Genomic DNA, 23061 nt, shown 5'->3' with positions numbered 1-23061 from the left:
AAACTTATATTTGTCTAGTTTTATTAGAGAATGTTATCTTTTAAAGAATATGATTTAAATTCTTCTGTATTTGAAGCTCTTTTAATAGTTAAACAAATTTGAATTTGAGAATATTAAATTGTTTTGAAAATACTGTTTATAATAACGATCTCACTCTTAGTTTAGTAAAGAATAATAGATGGAAAATTTTACTACAAAGAAAAAGATAAACTGACATTTTGATTTTGTTTAAATATTAAATTAATTAACGCTTTAATGATATATTTGTTAAACTAAGAAAGATCTTCAAATATAATGTGATTAAAATTAAATATTATTTAGATAAACTAAACAAATTCATGCAAGAACAAAGCGAAAAACATTGTCTTAAAGTTTTTACTTTATGAATTTGAGCTTTTATAAAAGTATTTTTGTAAGTCAAATTATGGAAAATAATAATTTGGAAAAATAATTAATGAAAAATTTTACTACAAAAAAGAGTAATTGATATTTTGATTTTGTTTAGATATTAAATTAATTAGCACTTTAACGATATATTTGTTAAACTAAGAAAAATCTTCCATTATAATGTGATTCAAATTAAATATTATTTGGACAAACTAAACGAACTCATGCTAGAACTAAGAGCAGAACATTATTTTAAAGTTTTTGTTTTATCAATTAGAGTTTTTATAGAAGTATTTTTGGAAGTTTCTTTTTATATATTTTCCCGAAGTTTATTTTTATATATTACTATAAAAAGGGAAAAAATATTGTTTTTACAAAATTACGATACACAGCAAATAAAATTGGCTTCTAGCATGTTCTGAAATTGATATTAAAAATTTTATCTAATTTATTTTTTTTAACCCTTGGTGGGTAATAATGTGAAAAAAAAAAGTGAAATTTCGGTTTAAATTCATTGATTTCCGGTTTAAAATCAATACCCTTATTTTTAAAAGTAGCAACTACATAAATAAATCAAATACGATTAAGTATATGACTTTTTTTTTTATATCAGATTGAGAAGATCCTCACATCCTCAATTTTTGCAGTTCATGTTATTTACAAACATTTAGAGTTTTTAGTGTTTTAGATCTTTAGAGTTTTAAACTTTTAGGTTTGCGAAGAAGTAGGAAGAATATTCTAAGCGAAGGAATTAAATTTAGAAATTTACTACAATTTTAATCAATTGAGTGAAACACAATGAAAATGAATGTAAGGAAACGCAAAATTACGAAATATTTACGAATTTCTTAACAAATTGCAAAAAGTTTAGCTAGATGAAAATGAATTGAAATGCAATAATTTCTGATGCCCCCGATCACAGTTAATGTTGATTTTAATAGTAAGTTATCAGGAAAGGAAGTAAGGGAGCATGATAGACATGTGGTCCAAAGAAGGCGCATTCTTTTGAAGAGCGTGCAAGATTTCTTAAAATAACACAAGATCTTTTCAGGTTTAGAAAGAAAAAGAAGTAACCGGTGGTTACCTACACATTGCTTAATAGAAGTAAGATGTTGAAATTATAGCACTGAAATGATGTTTGTTTTTCGTTTTTCTGTATTGAATACCGATTGAAATCTGATTGATACATTTACGTATAATATTGCTCAGTTAAAAAGCAGAAAAATATATAACAATAAATAAAGTGTTTGTCGTATCATTGAGAGGTTAGCAATTTTTAACTTATTAAAAACATACAACTTTTGTATCCTTAATATTAACTATTTGACGGTGACGTGGAAACTTGCCATAATAACGAAAATAGTGTAATGTCGTAATATGATGTACTCGAGCTTTTACTGTATTTTATTTAAAATTATTTATTTAGCTAAGTTGTGTTGTATTCATTTTAAAATAATATCCTCCTGATAAATTTCATAGAAACACTACATTCTTAGAAAGCATTGGACCATAATATGTATGCTTTGAATCATAATACGGTTCAAATTTGCTGCATACTTAATAAGGTGCTAAATTACACCACTTTTGTGTTCAAGTTTACTCATAGTATATAGTGAATGCTCGAGAAGTATGATTTATGGTTCTACTTATTATGGTTAAAGCAAATTTGACATTTATTAGGGTTAAGTTCGCTCCAAAATTTCTAGCAGTGCACCAAAGAACACAAATGACTCAAATAAGCTACACATTTTTGTACAAATAAACATTTATTGTCTACCAACATTTTTCAATCGTAGATAATGTAGTGACTACATTTAAAATTATATTAGCACCATGTGCCACTAATTATTTTGCAACAATTTTATTGTTTTTTCAACCGGAATGAAAAATGAAAAATCACAATTGACAATTTTCATAAAGAACATAATTTTTTTTTCAAAAAGAACGAACAAATATGATTTTATGAAATAATTCATCAAAGAATTAAGCTAAAAACTATCTAAATGAAATACAAAAACACAAAATATCTAAAATATATAAAAACTACAAAAGAAAAAAGAAAAAATAAGTAAATATAAAAGGACTCCACTAATGTCTTAGTTGAGTACGCCTTAAGACTAGAATGATGCAAATTTCATTAGAGGCCTTGCTTCATTTTTCTAACCTCACCTCATGAACTAAGTTCTAAAAAATCGAACAAAAAATAAAATAAAACTTAAAACTTCCCTTCTGAAAAATAAACAATATAGTTTTGTTTTGATAGAATAATTCTTTGTCTAAGTCTTTCTGAAGTCATTATCAGGTTATAAAATAATCTGTATATAAGATACCTATTTGTGTAGGAAATCTATTAATTGGTACTCTGTCCTCTAGCCTGTGTTTCAATTAATTTATTTAAAAACAAGATGTAAATAAACATGAGTTGTTAATGTACAGTAAATTTATCTGATATGTTTCATTTTGAACAGTTATTTCGAATCAGTGAATCAATAACTATGTTAATGTTATAAAATAGCATTTATTTTAGTTGCAGTTTTCTTGACCAGCTGACCAAATGAAATAAAATGTTGGAAATATTACGGAGAAAAAATAGACTTTTTTTTTATTAGTATGCTACATTTTTTATTATTTCTGTTTAATATTTATTAAAAAGATTTCTTAAAGTTAAATTTATCATGTCTAGGAAAAAATAGGCTGAAATTTTTTTCCCGGTTTAATCAGATTTCATAAGAATGAAACAAGTTTCCATCTAAAATATTGATTTAAAATCGATACTTAATTAAATTAGTTTCATAGTTTTTTTTCAAACTGAAAATTAATTTGTTCGAATTTAATTAAGTAGAAGCCATGTTTTAGTAATCAACTCTTTAGCTATCATGCCTGGGGAAAAACGTGTTAAAAGTTTCTCCAGTTTTATTAGATTTATATATAAAATAAGCTTCCATCGAAAATATTAGTTTAAAACCAATACTAACTAAAACTATGTTAATGATTTTTTTCAAACTCAAAATCAATTTGTTTGAATTTAATTAAGTAGACGCAACGTTTTGGTAATTAAAAAATATGAATGCTCAATACATGTTTGCATTAAATCAAAATATTTCAATTAACTATTTTCAATATATCTGATCTAATTTGATCAATGCTTTTAATGATAACATAAAAATTATTATCATTTAAAAGAATAACTAAAGAAAAGATAAGGAATCATTTGTACAATAGCTGCAAATATTTTATCCTAGGTTGTTTACATTTGAATTTGATTGCGCTCTTATTTCTTTGCTTAATATCATCGTTATTTTTGTTGAATTTTCGGTTTAATATTTTTGTTAATTTGTTACGTTTACTGTTTGTGTTGCCAGTTTTAAAGCAATTGAACGTGGAACCCGGGTATTATACCCGAAAGGATTACGAAATTTTGGACATATCCCGAGTAAAAGATGCTTCAAGAAAATCCAGTAACTTCGCTAAAAAACAGCGAAGAATTCTTAATTGTTGTAAGGCAGTGTACATATAAATACTTTAACCTTTAAGAAAAAAAATTTGAAAGCATTAAAATATTTTAAATGGGATTAAAAAATGCTATAATATTTTTTTTAAAACATTTTTTGGTCTGAAATAACTATTTATTTTCAATTTCTCAATACTATGTTCAAAGAAGCTTCAATGATACATAACTGTCAAAATAATGCAGTATGACTCCAAGCATATTTTAAGTGAATAAATCAGAGATATTTGAACTTGGATTATTTGCTTGATTTAAAAATTGAAATAGTATGATAGAAAAAAGAAGCCTATCTTTGAAATGTGAATAAATAAAAACTCAGTGATTTTTAAATGATTTTTCTAATTGCTTATAATTTGTCATGGTTAACTACATAATTTCAAGGAATACCTAAAAAAATATTTTGTACATGATAATATGACATCATGCTTTTTAATATTTATGTAATTTAATCAGTTTCTCTTAATTACTTACATAGTTGTAAGTTACGCAATCGTAAATAATTCTAAGTATTTTAACTCAAAAAATGCTTAATTTAATAATTGCTTCCAAATTAAATAATGCAATTCCTATGTTTGTCATATAACCTACAAAGTTTCTCATAATAAAGTTTTTGAAAATGCCTTTTTATTTTAGATAATGAATTTTGTAAAATTGTTTTGCAAGTATTAAAACTTAGTGTTAACTTAGTGTAAAAAATTGTATTATTCATATAACTGAATACTTATAAAAAATTAAATTCCTTAACTTAAAGAGAACGAATTTTGACCATGGTCAAACTAATTAGCATAATGAATGCAGTCCTTGCAATTGTTAAAAAACTCAAACAAAATGTAGCCTACCCAAAACAACAAAAAGTTTAATCTAAAACTTAGAAGCAACTATTTATGCATGAAAATATTATTAGCATAAAGAAATTAAAAACAACTGTTAAAACTTATTTTCAGGAATATTTGTTATACTTTTCTTAAAAAAATTCGTCGAGTGGATTTTATATTTTGATTTTTTTTTCTCCACTATAATGTTTAGTTTTTCAACTCTTTCTCTCTCCTTTCAAAATACATTTTTTACAGGGACTTATGTGGTATCATTGTTCTACCACCAACGCTGCTGATGAAATAAATGCGGATTATAACTTGGCATCATATTATTCATGTTATAGGAACTAATATATGAGTTCGTGACACAGTTATTGGTGGCAGCTGTTAATGAAGTTATGGAAGGCAAATCATTACGAGGTAATCCAATGGACTGTGCTTCTTGTGGCATTGATGGTTGACAAGGTTTGCCATCTCGTACTAATACAGGCACAGCAACTCTTCTTGGCGATTGGAAGTTTATATCCACCCTATCTGCTCTCGCTCTCTTATGCTTATAGCGATGGTTTTGAAACCAAATCTTTACTTGAGTTGGTGTCAATCTTATAATGCTGGCCAGATGTTCTCTTTCTGGTGCTGACAGATACCGCTGTTGTCGGAATCGTCGTTCCAGTTCAAAAGTTTGACTTTTTGAAAACAATACTCGTCGTTTTCGTTTTTTCTGCGCGCTATCGGAATCACTTCCAGAAACATTTTGCATAGGCGCTGGTTCATCTCCTTTTTCAACAATGCTTTCTTCTGATGATGAAGAATATTCTTGATTCAAAGTAGTGTTAATGGATATAGATGGAGATGAAAAATTTTCTGGTACCTCTCCTCCAGAACTCACGTCAATTGGAAGATTGAAATCTAAAAGTAAAAAAAGAATGAAATTAGTAGTTGGGTAAATTATAATTTCGAAACAATGCTTAATTATTACACGATAATAATTGCAAGTTACAACTATTAAGAAGCCAAACCATCCTTTCTTGTCCAAACGTCTCAGCAATATGAAGATTAAATTTTTCAAGACGCTATATATAACGGAAGCATGCTAACAATAAGTATTGTTGTTAACTTGCAATTAACTTGTGCAATTAATACAGTTAACTTGTTGTTATCATGCTTAAGCATGCTAATAACCGGTCTTGTTTGATAGTTGCTTTCGATTATGCACTGTCTTAGTTTATGTTAATTTTCATTTTTTATTTTTTTCCTCATATTTACTACAATAATGCGTTTTCTAACATTCAATTTCTGAAATGTTATTAATTAACGTAATAAATTATAAAGTTTTCTGAATTTAATTGTTGCATTAATTGATGAAAAATATAATTTTAAAATATGTTCGAGATCTACAACATCTTGAAGGAAATAAGAAAATTAAAAAAAAGAAGAAGAAATCATCCTATTTTAGCAAAGTATACACGGATATGATAGATAAAAATCAAATATCCTAAGTTTTTATTTAAAAGAAGAAAAACGATCTGTTTTCAACCCCAAAAAGTGACAAGAACAAAGTATTCTAAGACAATATAAACTTTTCACAATATTCTTTTAAATTGTGAGTCATATGGAGCACATTTAAAAACGTTAAAAATTGCATTTTGAAATAAAAGAGTACTCTTAATTTAGAAAAGATGATACTAGGAGCAAAATAATTATGTCATATGATGAAAATAAACTGTTGATACGAAATTTCAGTGGATAAAATTACAAAAACTTAAATAACATTGATAATAATTCAGTTATTGGAAGCTATTTGTCGCAATTAAGTTTTTAATGGAAATATATATAAAAAGAATTTTAAAAAAATGTAAGGTAAAAAAAAACAACACATAAATATATTTCATAAAAAATAATTTTATGTAACAATGTATACTAAGAACAAATAATTAAAATTGATTTATTCAAATATTTATTTTTAGAATAATGCTGCATAAAAAATTGAATTTTTTTTAAAATTGCCAAACATTGGAGTTAAATATTCTAAATGTAATACAATTTTTGTACCGATAAAAATCAAATATGCAATAAATATTAAGAAAATGCTAATTAATGGAATAAAAATCAATTATTATAATTGATTTTTAGAATAACAAACTATATAGATCAATGGTTGGTGATTTATCAAAAAATAACATAGCCAAAAATAAAGCCAACCCCCCATAATCAATATTAAGTTTGAAAATACTTGGGCCATCGCGAATCGCCAACAAGACTGTGATAATTATTATAACCATGTAACTGAAACATATTTGTGGTAAGAAATTTAAGAATAAAGAGTTATAAATAGATTTTTGTTTTCGATTATGCGCGCCAGTGAATTAATGAATCTACATTAGCATTGAAATAAAAAGTTAGCAGATCGATAAGAAAAGAATAAAATATATTATGTTCGCTTTTAATAAAAATTAGCTAATAGATTTAATTTAAATATAATTCGATTAAGAATTATTAAAAAGAATAAGTTTAAGTAATCAAGAAATTTTAAAAGCTAGAATATATATGTAATGCCCAATTTGGCATCATAATGACTCCAACCAGCTCTTACATAATATTTTAGTAATTTGATAATAAAGTAATTTGATCTGTATGAAACTAAAATATGTAATATCAAAATAGTTTCTTTTTATAGAAAAAAATTATAAACTTTTACATTTGCTATATTTGCTATATTAAAATAAATTTAAATCAATTCTTATAAGATAAAGCTAGGAGAGATTCTTCAGTTGGAGAGATAAAAAAACAAATTGGAGGGGGGAAAGTACAGCATGTTGGCTTCTATTCAAAGTATTAGTACAACAGCAGTATTTCAGTGTGTACTTGATTGTCAAAAATAAAAAACAACTAGTTTGTTTTGTTTTTCCAAAACAAGTGCCTACATTTTCATTGCTCTTCCTCTTAATTTTTTACTGAATAAGAAATTAAAATTAACTGATTTCTCACGGGCTACGGATCTTGGCTAATGGTGTATACACCAATGGTTCTTTCTTAAAATCGTCATGTCTAAGTAAGGATAAAAACTTTTTTTTTTTTTACTAAAATGGGAGAGATTGAAATTCAAGAAAAATCAAACTTTGGTCCTATGCTGGGAGATATTAGGCATTGTTCCTATGTTTTTTAGACAAAAATCTCAAAATTAATATTGTTTACCATTTAATTGTAATTATTATTAATAACAATCTAATTCCGTAAGGACTGATTAAACAAAAGAGATTTCATGGTTTCAATTCAACTATTTTTCAAAATTAAAGCATAAAAGCAAAATAATAATTAAAATACATAAAAAAAAAACAAATGTAGTCAACATCTTTAATGATTCTTTTAGCGAAAAATTAATATTTACAATTTCTTGAATTGTTTTGTTGAAATGTGTGGAAACTCACCTAGCTTCGCCAAAATTTTTATTGCTAAGCAATTGTATTGATAATTTTTAATTTCCTTCATTTAGTCCAGCTTTTTCCCCCATTTTTTCTGTTTTTCTCACGTTTCTTTTAGTGAACTGGAGGAAACAGTTTTTGCGGGAAGAAATCTCCAAACTGGTCATAATATAAATAAAAGTAAGCGTTAGCTACATATATTGACTAAATCAGTAGTTTCGGGAATAAAAATTAAATACATAACAAAAAAATTACTTGAACTAATTAAAGTTAGTCAATAAGTTGCATTTTTGATCACAAAATGCATTCCAGAGCGTCACTAATTATCCATCAATAAAACTGTAGAGTGCCGTTAATAATCAAATCAGTTCAAATTATATTATTATTATTAGTTTACTACTTTTATAATGAGGAAATTTTTTTAAAACACCAATTGTGAAATATTATTTGGTTTCAATATGCTTTTATTTTTGATTCAAACTGCGAAAATCTTAAAATTTTTTATTAATTATATTCATTATAATTTCTTAAACAATTGCAGCATAATAAAATTGCTTTAAAACGAAAAAGTTGCCATAATTTTGTTGCGCGCACTATTACATGCCAGTTTTTAGTTTTGAAAGCGAAAAATCTCAAATTAAAGTAACGGGGCTACGCCTGAAAACGGCAAGACCAATTGCAAGATTAAATGGAAGGTCTTGAAATTTCATTAAAATGTTTTAAGAAATACAGAAAACTGTGGGACGACCTAGATATTCCAGGATGACCACTATCTCTTACTTAAGGAGACATGCTACTTAATATCAAAACAACAATACAGTTTCAATCAGCTTATGAAGTTAAGAGGGAACTAAATATAAATGCTTCTTCGTAACTATCCCATATTGTTAAGAGCATGGTGCAGATACTTAAAGGAAATGTCCTAGTAGAAATTAACTTGCGAATGTCAAGGATCGGAGTTCTCTGGAATACAGTCAAAGATTCAAGCTAAATAGGCTTTTTTTCCCTTCTAGTTCAAGAGTTGTTCTCTAATTATTGTTTTTTTTCATATGCTTATCAATTTACTGTTTTTCTTAAACAGCTGCTGTTTATCATTAATAAGACCAACTTCCTTGTTCTGATGGCTACAGTTTTTATTGACATAATTTGAAAAAGAAAGAAACCCGCTGAGTACTTCTCAAACTGATAGTTTAGTGGAGGCAGTTTCCTAGTATGGGAACTTCCAGTGTTCAACGAATTTGCTCTCAATAAATAGTGACATATAGAATTTTAGTCTTACTTGTCCAATAATTTGTGGACAAAATAACCCATTAGTCTATTCACCTAACTCATTAAAACCACATTAATCTTCAGTCAAGAGGAGTGAGGTCATCAATCAATGTATTCAATAATAGGCCATATCTATAGGATTATGCTGCTGCTGCTTTCGGGTGTTTTGCCTTATTTGCAAAGATTTCGAAGCAATCACTGAGTTTTTATTAACTTTTTTGAAATTTTATTTTGATGGTGACGCATTTGGTCATGCAAGCTAAATTAAAAAACTATGGTAGAAAGTTGAATTGCCTTTATAGTCGGTTTTTATTATAAAGATGTTAAAAAAATAGAACGAATTACAATTCTATTACTGTAGTTTGGAAAATATTTAACGGAATTAATGGTACTCAGTGCAATTAAATTTAATGACTAATTTGTTTTAAAAACAATAATTACAACGTTTATGATATTTTTTTAATTTATTATTTCATGCTTATGTTTAAAAGTTCTTTACCACCGAAGCTCATGAGATCAAAAATTTTTCGACTAAGATTATGAAATGTTCACATAACAGCGTTTGATAAAATTTTGGAATACAGATATTTAAAAATATAATAAATACATTTTTATTTCAATAACTGATAACTACTTCAAAAAACTATCAAAATTCAAAAAAAAATTTACATAACTCTCTTTTTTCCAATAAAATAAACAGACATTAATACATACAATAGGTTTGCTACCAAATTATTCAACAGTATGATTTCACAAATAAAGAAAGGATTTTTTTAATAAAAAAATTTCTTCTAGAAATCATTTAAAAAATTCATTTATTTTTCGATATCGTTTACTAAAAGTAATTTTTTACAGTAAATACTTCATAACGCCAAATTAATTCAATGCTAAAAAAATATGCTAAAAAGTAAGTAGGTCAGAAATGCATAAAGATTATAGATTAAAACGAATTACTCCAATGTTTAAAATACTTTCATTTTCTTGCAGACAAGTTTAACGAACAAAGTTAAGTATACGAGGTTTTTTAATCAGGCCAACATTGTTATGTATCGTAAATAATAAAAGTTTCGAACCTAGTAACCTCTATTTGACATTGATGAAGTTTTAGAATTTGAATTGAATTTGAAATGAAATTACTCTATAAAATTGACCATATTTTTATTTAATTAAATTTGTATGAAATGCAATAAACAGCAAAATATACAAAGAGTACATAGAAAAATTAAACACAGTAAATATAAAACTGTACAAAAATAAATAGTAGAGAAATTGCAGATAAAATGAGAGGGTAATTTTTGGGATGAGAGTGAAAATCCTCCATTCTTCTTACTCAATTCTTCTCATGATTCCTTTCTCTCAAATGAGTTGTTCACACTTTTCTTTCAAAAACATAAACTGTAAAAGAAAGTAAAAGTAAGTTTTTGTTGAATAAATCTAAAGTATAATTATATGTTTACTTTCTACATTTAAAAGGTATTGTTCTAATAAAACAACAAAATTTTGGTAAAAAATGCACATTGAAATTTTAAACAGCGATCATTTATCGAAGCATTCAGACAGGTTGCAGTATTTGCGTATGTTGGCGGGGTATTGATCTTGAATTATAAAAAAATTTTCCGGATAATTAATAAAGCAAAATCTCTATATAATATGAAAACCTACCAGGTCATATTTAGAACACTTCTCAACACCTCTTTTAACACTAAAGTTGTCTGCTATAATGATAAATTTTATTTAGAATTAATTGTGCAATATATGATAAATATTTGTTAAAATTTGAGTTCGTACTCTACATTTTATTTTACGGACTGTGCCTCGATGCAATGTCCAATCGAGTTGTAATATTTTTGGAAATAAATGTTAACAATTGTATATAGATAAAAAGCCATTTTAAGCCATTACTCACCTTTATACTCTTACAAATACCTCAGTTTAGTATTGATATGCATAAATACCTGTATTTCCCCTTATCCAGAGCAAAGGGTTTCTGTGTAATTTAAAATATAGTGCCCGCCGCTTAGTGCGATAGCATCGGCACTCTATGGTTTTGATTCCACTAACCAAATATTCATTTAGCATTAGAGGGATAGTATTTTCTCAATTTCTAATAGCATTGAGAGTATGAATACACAAGTTAAGTTTGCGTAAATTAATAATATTTGACTCTGTTGAAAATATTACTTAAAGTTAGAGCAACTATTTTTATTTGAAATAAATTATTTACATCAAAAATGTAACCGCATGATTAAGGCCATAAGTGCACAAATTAAAGTTGATTCATTTCATTGATTCCTTAATTCTACCAAACGTAAAAGAAAACCTATGCTTTTTGCAGAGAACTAAACAAATAAGGCATTTGCTATTTTCACCGTAAGAAATTTTTTTTCATCTAATCCTTTCACATTCTAACAAATTATAAACTCCCTCTTACAACAAGAGTGATGAAAAATAATCAGTTAATAAAGTGAGTGGAACAAAAAACATGTTATTTAGTACCTGCGAACGAACTATTTCTCAGAAAATAGATATAAAACATTATCCTCCAATTCAAACGCTGTATCTCACTTTAATAAATTTCGATGAATAATCAAGTAGTTTTGATTCCGATATCCGGCGTCGTGAGACTGATAACCGAAGAATTTTAATGTTATTACATTTGAATGATTCTGTTCTTGTAAATTTGATCACAATAAGTGATTGAATCCTCAAACTAGATATAATACAAACCGGCGGGCACTATATACATTTATTTTACTTTAGACTTAGAGTTTGTTAGTTAAAATGTTTAAGAATAACCATTGTAACTAATTACTATTAGTATAATTGGTAGAATTTCACGCTTTTCAGTTTTAATAAATACGGCTTTGTAAGAGAATAGCTTGTTTATTTTGATAAAGGTAATGATAAGCATGATTGAGCCTTGCAGATAATTGTGTGATCATATTTACAACAAATTTAACGCCCAATGTGATTACATCTGTTCACACAATTAGAAAAATACACTTTCTAATAAATGATTTTCCAAACAGATTTGCTTCCTTTTTACCTTACCATATATAGATGATTATCTTACATGAGAAAGCAGAAAGTCACCTTGTTCACATGAATGAAGCATAAAACAATTAATTATACTTTTAGAAAATCTTTCAAAACTGTGACGTCACCAAACGTGAGAAAAATTATCATATTGCGGAAAATAGATTACATTATCCCGTAAATCTCAATTATTATTTCGATTCTAACTTAAATATCAAATATTTTAATATTCAAAAATATTTTTTGTTACGCAGTCCTCAATATACAAAATACAAAAACCACAATACAAAAGTATTAATAATACATACCTTTAAACGCCGCAGTATTAACTTTTTCAGACCTGTATATACACTCTTAAGTTTTATATAAATGTTTTTCTTTTCTCTCCTTGAAAAAAATTTTTTTAATGCTTTTAAGCGTTTAAGAGTATAATTATTAAATGTGTGAATATGTATTATTATATTCCTCCCGTTCTATGCGAATTGAGTTTCTTTAAAGCAGAAACAAATCGCATAAAATAAGAAAAGAGATTAAAGAATTGTATAATACTGAGTTGAATAATGTATTTAATAATTTTGTTGGTTTTAGTTGAATTTAAAAAAAATCAAATGTCAATAACATCGACACATTAATTTTTATCAATTAATAAAAATTAAAAAGCTATTTACTTAAATATTTTTTTTTCATATCTTATCTGCATTAAAAAAAAATAAAAATAACTTAATATATAAGTTAATAGTATATGAAAACAAGTATTAAATTTCAGGTCTGAAGAAGTTGTTAAAATATAAAGAAAATTATAAAAGGAAAATAATAATAGATAACAAAGGGTACTTACCAAGATTTTTTCCTTCTTTTTCTATTAGAATACTTGAGAGCTTGAGTTTGTAGAGCAGGTTAATTTCATGTAATATCATTAATTCAAATAGCGTAAAGTTTATTGAAAGTGCTCCTTATTCATTGATTCGCTTTATTGTAATAATAATAATAATAATAATAATAATAATAATAATAATAATATTGTAATAATATAATAAAAAAAATTAAAATATTTCAGTACACTATTTCTGGTTTTCAGATAGTTGTATATTTTCAAATATTTACATACAAATGGTATAGCATATAAATAACATCTAATGACTGACATTTATACTGACATTTAATAACTGAGAAAAAAAGTATCGTCAAATACAATAGAATATGGTAAAATTTACCATGTTTCTGGCTCTATGAAAAAAACAAAATGCTCTGTAATTTTTACCGAAGCACTTTGGTTACGATTTTGGTAAAATTAACTATAAAATATGGTTTTTTAATATGTGATTAAATTTGGTAAATGTGGTAAAGTTTGGTAATTTTATCATAATACCTTAGAGCATGGCATAAAACCCTTTGATTCGGTTACATTTACTTTTCCGTTTTGTATTTTTTGTTAAATGTGAGGTAATAAGAACTATAATATTAAAAACCAGAATTTCTGGTAAACTGTTATCACGTGAACGGAAAATTTACCAATTGAATGGTTTAAATACCGTATGTTTCGGATTTATTACCCAGATTTTTTTTTAACCACAAATCACATTATTATATAGTACAGTAATTATACAAGAATTATTTTTCTCCATGCTTAGATTTTTTTAAAAAAAATATGTATTTTTCAGTTTTTTTTTAAAAAGTAGATATGAGATTTTTTTAAAATTTCTAGTACAATATTAAACTTTTCTATATTAAATTTAAAATATTCTTGTATCATAATACGCTAAACTAATATCTTCGTGATTTTTAGTTTCTTTAATTCCATCTCGCTTCTTCTTTTTTTTTTTTCCAGGAAGAAATATATATATTCTGGAAGAAATTCCAACCCTAATTGTATTGTAAATGCTCCAAATTAGCTCTAAATTTAGTGCTACAGGAAAAGAAAGTGAATTGATTTCAAAAAAAATTACGTAAACTAATTATCGTAAGCCATTAGGTTGAAATTTTATCAATGAAAAATTACGACATTTGTTCAACTTAGAACCCTTTCATTGGAAATGAATGCATTGTTAAAATACAATAGATTGGTAATGAATATATTGCTAAAATGCAATTGTTAAAATATTACTGAACCACATATAAACCGTTAAATAAGCGAAAATCACCTTAATATAATCAAGATTGGAATATTTAAAGTACTCAGCGAACTTATACGCCTACTAAATTTATTCACATTTTTATCGCAAGTATTTATCTCATATATCTTCCATAATCTGGAAAGTAAAAATATTTTTAGCTGGCAATTATAATTAAAGATTACGCTGGTAAGAAAAATTGCAAAATTTATTTAGTGAATCAATATTTGAATAGAGTAGCACTCTCCACAAAATGTGAATCGTGTGAACGATCCCAAAAGAACGTCGTTGTAGCTTTCAAAGATTTGGAAGAGACGTCAATAATGTGTACTTTGAAGGGACGTCATGTCTTAATAGAATAGCTTAATGTATGCAGTCATCAATCTGCCTAAGGGTGTAATAGAAAGAGGGAGATAACGTCAAAGTGAAAAATCTTCTGGTACAGACTATCTGCCACAGGCGACTTTCCTTTACCCATTCACTACAAGAGCTTGTTGCACTCCTTTCTACTGACTAAAGTGCTTTTTAAGCAGACATCAAGAGACATCTAAAATGTCCTATCCACATAGTATGGCTATATATACGTTTAGATAGAGTTGAAAATTTAGCTGTTAAAACAAACGCACATTTTCCAATTTTTCTGTAGCAGTTTTTTACGTGTTATCAAAATGTTGATTGCATAAGTTTCTGTCCGTTTTAAAACGTAATGAAATACAACACGTCTTCACGAGACTAGTAATTTGTAGTATTATTTGTGGCTGAATAAATGCTTTGGTCACGGGGTAAAAAAATAGTCAAGAGTTTGTTAACGGATTTTAATGAAAACTGATCACACATAACTGAAAATTATATAACGTTACAATTAAATCAGTTGAAATAATTACTATATCATTTTATTATTACTTGTAGCTTTTTCCAGTGACCTGACGTTATTAGATTAGACAAAAGACGTTTTAAAAAAGTTTCATTCGCCAAAATAAAGTTTAACTGCATTCAGCACCGAAAATGATGCCATTGATTGAAATATATTGAATGATTGATTGGTATTTGTTGAGAGAGGCCAACGCGTAATAGTTAATATTTACAACAATCGAATAATTTTCCTGATAAATTTACAGTTTAGTAAATTAAAGTAATAGTTTTTATTTCAGTGTTATTTAAATCTTTAATTGTTTAGTTTTATGGAAACACATTTTTAAAGCGTAACTATAAAAATATAATAATCACGTGATTTCAGCTAGTTTGCAAACAATTAATTCAGTGACCTCATCCCACCTCCATTTTGCTTGAGCTTACCTGATGTAACGAATAAGTAAATAATTATCGAAGAACGTGCACTAAACTCTGTTTTTGATTAAACGGAGCTGTAAGCTAGCAAACAATTCCAATATTATTTTTTTGAAAATTTAAATTAGAAACATCAACAGTTTAATTTCTAACAACATGTAATGTTAACCAATGCGAAAATTTCTAGAACGTCTTTTAAGATTAGGGGTTAAAATTGCCTCTTGCTTCCCATGTAAAAATTTCAGGACCCTAACGCAGTTTTGGAGACGGATACACAGACAAACACTTCCTTTCATATATATATATANAATTATTCATTTATTCAAAATTTACTGACAATATTTTTTAGTGAAATTTATAGCCTTTTCCTTATATTATTTTTTATAATATGTAGTAACTTATTTTTTGTTTTTGTATGATGTGAAATATATATATATATATATGTATATATATATATATAGCGTTAGGTATTAACATAAATTATATCAAAAGTTTTCCATAATACATGAAGAAATTAGAACCTATATGTTATAGCAGCCTAAAATTTCAATCAGATGATACATTGAACATCGCTCAATCCAGATACAAACGATACGTTATTGATTTTCGTATCACTTCTTAGATCAAGTAATCGCTCTTAGACTATTCAAAGGCACACCCTTTCATCTAATCTATGAATATCGGAAGAAAAAAAAAATTTTTTTTTCGAACTTCAAAATTTTGAGACAGTAAAAAGTTTTCATAGTGATCACGTATTCACAGAAAGTTTTTTTCTTTTTAGTTTGAATATGGTAAACAAATATTTAGGTCTTCCGGAAGGAGCATAAAGTTTTTTTTTGTGCGAAAAGTGTAAATTTCAACATTCTCAACATGTAGCAAAAGTTAGCATTAAAAAGTCTAAACTTTCATCCGTTTTCCTGACTAAACTATTGGGATCATATACCAATACAGCATACTTTAGGTTAGGGCCTCAAACCATTGAGATTGATCCCTGACTCTGAAAAATTCGGCCATTAGATCAAAAATAATTCTGGTTGTTCCGTTTTTTATTTGGCGCACTGTACGTTCAATTTTATTTTATAAAAAAAGTTATCTAAGTTATTTATAAATATACTCTCTTTTACAATGAACAGAAATATTAATAATGTATTTTGAGCCGTGGTAGCTCAGAGGATAGATCGTTCGCCTCCCAATGAGGGGGAACAGGGTTCGAATCCCAGCGATGGCTGGTCGATACGAATTCTGACCCACGATCGCCCCGAACACAGTGCTGACGTAAAATATCCTCACTTGTAGGCGAATGAGGGGTTAGAATCTCCTTGCCGTTAGGCTAACCCCGTGAGGTTTTCGCGGTTTTCCTCTCCATGTAACGCAAATGCTTCCATCAGAAGTTCCATCAAAAGAAGACAAAATTTCTCCCAATACTTGATCCAGGAGTTCCCTTGTTTTCTGGATTAGGTTCAAAATTCAAAGTTAAGGAGTTGAACATTGATATCCGTTAACTTAAATTTGAGTTTGCTGTTCAACGACTGTTATAAAATAAAATTTAAAAAAATAAAAAAAAGTATATTGAGCTATGTGAGAGAAAAACCATTAAGTAGTCAGTTTTCTTACCAGAGGTGAATATGCTTTGTCAATTTTAAATTTGCAATGTGAAACAAATTATATAAACTTTTATAACTAATTGTAAGTTTTATATGCGTGATATTGTGGTATTTATTTATTATTTTTCTTTAAAAAAAATTTAATTCAACTGAAGTCTCAAGAAATTCTGAATTTAAAAATAAATCGGGTTTTGGATGATTGCTTGATACTGCTAATTTTAAAATGCAGTTACTGCAAAAACATAAAAAAAATTTAACTTTGGCAAAGCACATTAAAGTAATTGAAACTTAAAAGTTATTTTCAGAAATGATAAAAATTAAGCTTTAAATTTATATTTAAACATCACTATAAACATGCCCTAAAAAATTGGAATAGAAATTGTGTGACAGCCTACTGGCAAAAATTAAAAAACAGGCCATTTGGGAAATTTATATACCTAATTTTTAGACCATATTAAAATTGCACAAATAAATAGACAAATCTGTGTTTGCAAGGTGAAATTTAAACGAGATTCGCAATTATACTACTGATTTCAGATAAAACTTCAATGTATACGGGAATATTAAATTTTGCACCAAATGTTGATATAACTTAAAATGAGTTAAATAGCATTCAAATAATTATTTCAATTACGATTATTTTAATTTTATTCGAAACAAGTATTAATTCGCAGCTAGTTATTTTTTTCTATAGTTAGGACTTTATTCATTGCTATATATTTATTTTTTTTTAAATATGGAAAGTCTTAAATTGAAACTTACAAGTTCTAAGTAATAAAAATAAATAAATAAAAAATTAAAGGAAAATTAAAAAAAAAAAAGGAAGGTACTAGTACACGTGAAAGCCTTTCAAGCACTCTAAAATAAACTTAAAATAAACGTTTAAAATAAACTTTGGCATGCAAAGCCATTTTTAAAATGCCTTTATTGTTTCTTTAAAATATTATATGCTTTTTAAAAAAAAAATTTTTTTCGTTAAAAAGATTTTTAATTTCGTTTTATTTGTAAATCAAAAAAAATTCATGCACTCCGGAGAATAATGCTCCGATATAACTCAAGCATTTTTACTTCAAATCCAAAATTCCTTTTTTTTCCGCCATCCTAGTATTAAAAGTTCAAATAAGTTCTTTTATACTTCGGTAATTGATTAAATTCAGGGCTCTTAATGGAACATTTAACTCATTGTTCTCCGTAACCCTAACTGTATAAGTTTACGTTGATCCGCCTTGGGCAATATCCCGTAAAATCACGCCGGTAATTCTATGAGTAATCCCGGAACCGCCTATTGTATCTGATATGGCGTTCTCTCCTTTAATTGGCCCGTTGGAAGTACCCTTTGTTAAACGGTGCCTCCCGACTCTAGTGTACTCACAAGTTCGCTTGGATTGTCTACGGGGAGGACAAAATATGCACTCTTGTTGATGGATTATACAGGGTTAAAATGATGATTGAAGTTTTGTACCCTCAGAACACTAAAAAACATGCCAAATCCCCCTGACATTTACATAAATCTGAGCCTATACATTTATAATCCAGCCTAGTGGTTTATTTGTTATAAAAATTTATTCTTTCCTGACCTATTGGCAGAATCTATGTTAATATTTTTTTCCATTGTTTGGAACTCTTCCAAAATGCAACTATATAAGTAATTTTTCAAAAGAAATGAGGGACTGTTGATTTTGAAGGCTTGAGGCAATATAGTGATAAGCTATTCTATTTACGATGGTGACATTTTCACATAAAACTGTTCATTAGTATTATTTGCTCATAGGTATTTTATAAGTTTCCGGAATTCCTTCTAGATGAATGATTCCTAATTTTTTTTCTGTATGGGAACCATAAATGATCAACATTCTTTTAGTGGAACCGGCTAGCCTTTATTATTCCAAGGTACTAATTTTACAAGTTTCGGGAATTTCCCCTAGATCAGCTATTCCTATCTTTTTTTCAGACAGGGAACCCTAAATAATCAACATTTTCTTGGCGGTACCACTTAGATTTTATTATTTCCAGGTAGGTATTTTACTAGTATCTGAAATTCCCTCTAGAACAGCGTTTGCTTTTTTTTTCCAGCTAGGGCATCCTAATTAATCGACCTTCTTTTGACGGAACCCGCTAGACTTTATTATATCCAGGCTGGTATTTAGAATTCTGGAATTTCGGCAAGATCAGCGAATCCCAATTTTTTCCTGCTAGGAAACCTTATGATCGACTTTCTACACTTAATGATAAAAGTTCATTAGCAATTGCGAACATATTAAGCAACCCAACACCACTATTTATCTTAAAAATATTTAATATGAAAAATAAACTTTTTTATTTTATAAATACCAGTCTTAAAATTTATTTTTACGTCAGTAAATTTTAAAGCTTAGTTCTGGAATAGCATCTAATCTAGTTCTGAATTTAATTTCAGTGAGCGCTTAAGCCTTAAACCAAAAATGAATATGCTGAATTAGGGCTTTCGTTGATATGGTAATCAACCTTTATTTCCCCCCTTTTTTGTTTTTAAATGAAAACAAAAAAGGGCGGAAATAAAGGTTGATTATGGTTAGCAGAGAAACTACTTATTTACTGCTAAATTTGATTATTTTATTACATATTAAAAAGGATGATAAAAATTACAGATACAATTTATTGCTTTTTTTTTCTTAATTAGCATTTCACAAAAATAGCCGAAATATTTGATAAGTAAATTACTGATTACAGATTTCTAAATTATAGATTTCTAACAAAGTAACTGGATTTCTCTAAAAAAAGCCTTAACTTTTGGAACCCTTATAATCTTTCCACGAAACATTAGGGTTTCACGGAATATATTCTGAGGACATACAATGGAATTGTTCGTCATCATTTTTCGAAATTAAACAATATGGAACAAACGGTTTTAAAAAGTTGTTGCTTGTAAAAAAAAGACTTAGCTAAAAACTATTCACTATTTTTAAATCTTTTGTATATAGAGCACCACTCTTCAAATTGTGAAGTGAATAATCTTCGACAGAGAACAAATATTCGAATCAGAAATAGCTCATAATGACTAGGCTGCTGTGGGCTACCAAAACTGTCATATGGTCCGTTGAGCCTATGGTTGTGCCTCTCTTTACCCTTCCCATCACCGTTGGGACACAGTGGGTGCGGTGTTAATCACATACAAAGCGATGAACCCCCATAACAAATCGGTGTTAAAAGTAGTGGTATATCTATTTGTTTGAATACAGTTCATCGATATGTAGAGTTAACTCATTGAATGCATGGTTAAATGGAATGCATGGTTCCTGAATTTATGGTTGAACCTAAGTGTGTTACTTGGAATATTATTTAAGACATATTGATTTAACTCATTGAAATGTCTATCAATGCCTGCTTAAATCAGTGTGTGCCTGGCGGATTATTTCTATATCATATCATAAACCATACTAAATAATATCATTGAAATGCCTGTCAGGCATGGTTAAATAGTCTGTGTTACTTGAAATATTATTTAAGATCAACTGAGTTAAGTCATTGAATTGCATGTCAATGCATGATTAAACCAGTAAATAGTGCAGATTTAAAGGAACTTAAGACTCTTCGGTAAGCACTCTTCATCCAGAGACAAAAATCAGTTTTAGCCCATCAACTTTTTTATTCCAAAAAATGCTAAAATTTAATTTATACCTGTATTAATCGTCAAAAGAATTTTTTCATTGATTCTATATGAGTTAAAATATGTTAAACTTCCCAAAAAGCCAAATATGTAATGCAATCGGTTTGTTTTATGGAAACTAAAGTTATTTTCAAGATGAAAACTACAGTAGTGTTCTTTTAGAATTGCCGTATTAAAACTTTTATTCAAAAGTATGTCTGGTGTGTTAAAGGTATGGTGAGAATTCTTATGATCGTTAAAAATTTAGAACTTCAAAGATACTGTAAAAATAAATTGTATCAAAAACATAGAACATGCATTAAACTTGAAAAATAAACATGAATATGATGCTATATTTTCATACATGAATAGAATCACTAATATGTTATATACTTTTTTTCTTCTTTAAAAATTATGATATACGTTAAACTTCGATATCAGACGCATCACTTTTTTGGAAAAAAATCTGAATTCCCGACGCATTTGCTATTTTGATAACAGAACCTCTTTGGTCAAATGTATTTCTATGCCATCTCAATTTAACGAAATATTTTCAGACACAAAATATTTTTATCTCTCAGATTAAGATATTTTTTTAAACTCAATTTTGACTTTCTTGAAATTTAATTACGAAACATATTATCATGCTTTAAATGAAATTGTTGTTATCATCCATTCCTTAAGTAGTAGGCATGTAAGATATGTGTGCACAGATTATTTGATAAGATTAAAAACAAATATTATTTTAATGAATAAAACAAATAAATCCTTACAAGGAAGTTGTTACTGTGGATTTTAATGTTTCTGCGTGTAGCTTTTGGAAAGAATTGAAAATATTTAAAGATGATACAGCAAGGAGACATACATAAGAAGACGAAGATAATGGAATAGAAGAATTTCAGCAGACGAAGAAGCAATGATATTGATATTGTTTGATAATGACAATGATATTGATATTGTATCTAAATTGCTAAAAGTATTCAATTTTCGTTATCCCGAATTTTCGATGTGACAAAATGTTTAGTACATATCCATCATCGAGTTCGTAATATAGAGATTCCATTCAGTGACACTTCCTTAAGGTGTTTTGAGTTTATGTTTTTTTTCCTTCCTTTTTCTATTTCTTTTCTAAGGTTAAAATTTAATAACTTTGGAATATTTGGACTTAATAAAAATTTAAAAAATTTTCTGAATGATATAACATGACAGCTTGCCGTAAAAAAGGTGGTTTCTTATATATATATTTTTTTCTCTCTCTCTTGGAATAACAAGAAACTGTGACATATTCTTAACTTGAAACTTTTTTTTAAGCCATGACGTTTGTAATTAACTAAACATGTGTTTTTTTCTTGAGAACTAATGTTTTTAAATACTTTATAATTTCTACACAAAAGTTCGCTACCCTATAATAAAAGAAGATGCACTTTCAATGTTTAACCTTTTTCCATTTTCTCAAGAAATGGAAGGAAAATTATTCCTTAACTTTAGATGTTTAGGTCATGTGCTCATATTTACCACTAATGTTTAAAGATTTAAGAGGTTTGAGGGACTGGTAATAAATTACGTACGAAAAAGAATATTCTTGAACTTATGTTCGTAAGCAAAGCAATAAACTTTCAGCTTGTATCAATTACCTAGGTAATTATATGCAATAACTGCATAAAATTCCGCAAATCTAGCTTATATATTCATGGAGATATAGACATTTATATATAGAAAAAAAATTTTTTTTGCCTTCCGTTTTCCTACTTTAACTGTAAGAAATGTTCCATAAAATTAAATAAAATTTCCTGAGCAGTTTTTAAATAACAACAAATCCTTTTAAAATTTGAAAAAAAAAATTGTTAAGAATTGCTTTGCTCAAGCATTTAAAATAATCTTTATCTATCTATCTATATATATATATATATATACATATATATATAAAATATATATAGTATATATATATATATATACATTTTTCGGGTATGGAATATACAATATACATGGGAGTTTTG

The 23061-nt window shown here is 27.4% G+C and overlaps 1 protein-coding gene across 1 annotated transcript in view; it reads right to left on the bottom strand.

The window, feature by feature from the left end:
• Positions 1-2134: 2134 nt before the first annotated feature.
• Positions 2135-23061, bottom strand: part of LOC107445725 (homeobox protein Nkx-2.2a-like) — a 51241-nt gene continuing 30314 nt past the window's right edge. Inside the window, exon 3 of the mRNA XM_016060197.3 lies at positions 2135-5619. Within this exon, the coding sequence (XP_015915683.1) occupies positions 4988-5619 (632 nt within the window). The 3' untranslated portion in view covers positions 2135-4987. The remainder of the gene's footprint in view (positions 5620-23061) is intronic.

Source organism: Parasteatoda tepidariorum, chromosome X1, assembly GCF_043381705.1.
Source record: "Parasteatoda tepidariorum isolate YZ-2023 chromosome X1, CAS_Ptep_4.0, whole genome shotgun sequence".
NCBI classification, from domain to species: domain Eukaryota; kingdom Metazoa; phylum Arthropoda; class Arachnida; order Araneae; family Theridiidae; genus Parasteatoda; species Parasteatoda tepidariorum.
The sequence above is the reverse complement of the archived record's forward strand: the minus strand, read 5'-3'. Positions and strand labels throughout refer to the sequence as shown.